The 2,972-nt window shown below is 62.8% G+C and overlaps 1 protein-coding gene across 1 annotated transcript in view; it reads right to left on the bottom strand.

The window, feature by feature from the left end:
- LOC130587426 (TBC1 domain family member 25-like) overlaps positions 1-2,972 on the bottom strand; it is an 11,914-nt gene that overhangs the window by 2,693 nt on the left and 6,249 nt on the right. The window contains exons 5-6 of the mRNA XM_057388397.1: positions 1,683-1,754; positions 4-1,518 (exon numbers count right to left, since the gene is read on the bottom strand). Of these exons, the coding sequence (XP_057244380.1) occupies positions 4-1,518; positions 1,683-1,754 (1,587 nt within the window). The remainder of the gene's footprint in view (positions 1-3; positions 1,519-1,682; positions 1,755-2,972) is intronic.

Here is a 2,972-nt window from a genome sequence, read left to right as displayed (position 1 = left end):
GGGTCCCTCTCTGTCCCCCCAGCCGGGACCGTGGGCTCTCTGCTCCATCTCCAGGGCGTCGGTGCCCTCCTCCACCTTCCTGGGGCCACCTGGGCCCGAGTCCTGGGGGCCCTCGGGGGCTTCCCCGGCCCTCGGGGGTCTCCCTTGGGTGTTCCTGGAGCTTTTGGGACCTTTGGGGACGTTCCTGGAGCTTTTGGGACCTTTGGGGACACCGCTGGAGCTCTTGGGACCTTCCTGGATGTCCTTGGGACCTTCTGGGATGTCACCAGAGCTCCTGGGACATTTGGGGACATTTTTGGAGCTCTCAGCACCTTCCTGAAGATTCTTAAAGCTCTTGGGACCTTCCTGGATGTCCTTGGAACCTTCTGGAATGTCACTGGAGCTCTTGAGACCCTCGGGGACATTTCTGGAGCTCTCAAGATCCTCCTGGATGTCCTTGTGACCTTCTGGGATGTCACTGGAGCTCTTGGGACTTTCAGGAACATTTCTGGAGCTCTTGGGACCCTCCTGGATGTCCCCGGGACCCTCAGGGACGTCCCCAAAGCTCCTGGGACTCTCTTGAACATCCCCGGAACCCTTGAGACCCCCAAAGCCACCACCAGTGCTTTGGGGACCATCGGGGACATCTCCAGCGCTCTCAGGACCCTCCTGGACCCCCTGGGCACCTTTGGGACCCTCTGGGACATCGTTGAGACCTCCAAGGCCACCAGCAGAACCTTGGGGAGCGTCGCCTTCTCCATCCTCATCTCCGTCCTTCCTCCTCCTCCTCCTCCTCCTCCGGGGTGGCCGCGGCCGCAGCCCCCGGCGCTCCCTGAGCCCCCGCCCGGCCCGGCGAGCACCCAAGGGTGGCCCGAGCAGCGGGACCCCGGCCGGAGGCGGCGGCGGAGCCGGTGGCAGCGAGCTCCAGGTGATCTCCAACAACCTCAACGCGTCCTCGAAGGCGAACTCGCGCTTGAGCTCCAGCAGCAACCAGCGGTAACAAAACAACAAATCGTGAGCTCCCCGAGAAGCCAAAAACGACCAAAAAACGGGGTCGGCGCGACGGAGGAGGCGCCGGAGGTGACAGAACGCCCGGGCCAGACCGCGTCCACCGGGACGGAACCGCGGGGCCAAACGGCGCATCAGCGAGCAAAAACACAAATAAGCCTGAGCTTCATCGTCCAGCACGGCCAGCAGCGGGGCCGCCACGTCCGACATGCCCTGGCAGTAGGACAGGTGAGGGTGGCCCAAGGCGAAGGTGGTCAGCAGGGCCTGGAGGGCGGCCAGGTGAGGGTGACCTTCCTCGGGGCCGCCGAAATACGGGTGGGCGCGGTCGGTGCGGACGACGTCCTTGCGGACGGCGGCGGCCACTTGGGACAGCTCGGCCGGAGCGGCGCGGGCGGCCAGGGCGGCCTTCAGGGACAGGTACTCGGCTGCTTTGAGGCGCAGGTGGGACAGGCGCTCCTGGCCCGTGAGACCCGAGGGGAACACGTTCAGCAGGTAACGCCAGACCACCTGGAAAATGGGAAAAAAATGAGAAAAATGGGAAAAATGGTGTCAGGGACCCCCAGGTGGGACAGGCGCTCCTGGCCGGTGAGACCCGAGGGGAACACGTTCAGCAGGTAACGCCAGACCACCTGGAAAATGGGAAAAAATGGGAAAAATGGGAAAAATGGGAAATTTGGGTTAGGGGTGTCAGGGACCCCCAGGTGGGACAAGTGCTCCTGGCCGGTGAGACCCGAGGGGAACACGTTCAGCAGGTAACGCCAGACCACCTGAAATGGGGGAAAAATGGGAAAAATGGGAAATTTGGGTTAGGGGGGACAGATGAGGGGTGTCAGGGACCCCCAAGTGTGGGTCAGGGACCTCCAGGTGGGACAAGTGCTCGTGGCCAGTGAGACCCGAGGGGAACACGTTCAGCAGGTAACGTCAGACCACCTGGAAAATGGGAAAAATGGGAAATATGGGACCCCCAGGTGGGACAAGTGCTCCTGGCCGGTGAGATCCGAGGGGAACACGTTCAGCAGGTAATGCCAGACCACCTGGAAAACGGGGAAATTGGGATCAGGGACCCCAGGTGTGAGTCAAGGAGGGAACAGGTGCGATCTCAACCTCCAGGTGTGACCCAGGTGTCATCAGAATCCCTCAGGTGTGCCCAGGTGTGGCCCAGGTATGACCCCACCCCCTTAGGTATGTCTCAAGTGTGTCTCAAGTGTGACCCCACCCTCTCAGGTATCCCCAAGTGTATCCCAGGTGTGTCCCAGGTGTGACCCCACCCCCTCAGGTATGCCTCAAGTGTGACCCCACTCCCCCAGGTGTACCCAGGTATGTCCCAGATGTGTCCCAGGTGTGTCCCAGTTGTATCCCAGGTATGTCCCCACCCCCTCAGGTGTCCCCAGGTGTGTCCCAAGTGTGTCCCAGGTGTGCCCAGGTGTGCCCCAGGTGTGTCCCCACCCTCAGGTGTCCCCAGATGTGTCCCAGATGTGACCCCACCCCATCAGGTGTCCCCAGATGTGTCCCCACCTCCCCAGGTGTGCCCCAGGTGTGTCCCATGTGTGTCCCCACCCCCTCAGGTGTATCCCCAGGTGTGTCCCAGGTGTGCCCAGGTGTGCCCCCACCCCCTCAGGTGTGTCCCAGATGTGTCCCCACCCCCCCAAGTGTGCCCCAGGTGTGCCCAGGTGTGCCCTAGGTGTGACCCCACCACCTCAGGTGAGTCCCAGGTGTGTCCCCACCCCCTCAGGTGTGCCCAGGTCTGTCCCAGGTATGACCCCACCCACTCACATGTCCCCAGGTGTATCCCAGGTGTGCCCAGATGTGTCCCAGGTGTGTCCCCACCCCCTAAGGTATCCCCAGGTATGTCCCAGATGTCCCCAGGTGTGCCCCAGGTGTGTCCCCACCCCCTCAGGTGTCCCCAGGTATGTCCCAGGTATCCCCAGATGTGCCCAGGTGTGTCCCCGGTGTGTCCCAGGTGTGTCCCAAGTGTGTCCCCACCC

Source organism: Malurus melanocephalus, unplaced genomic scaffold (genome assembly GCF_030028575.1).
Source record: "Malurus melanocephalus ecotype Western Australia unplaced genomic scaffold, MMel_1.1 scaffold_1899, whole genome shotgun sequence".
Lineage (NCBI taxonomy): Eukaryota > Metazoa > Chordata > Aves > Passeriformes > Maluridae > Malurus > Malurus melanocephalus.
Note: the sequence above shows the minus strand (reverse complement) of the source record. Positions and strands in the feature narration are given on the sequence as shown.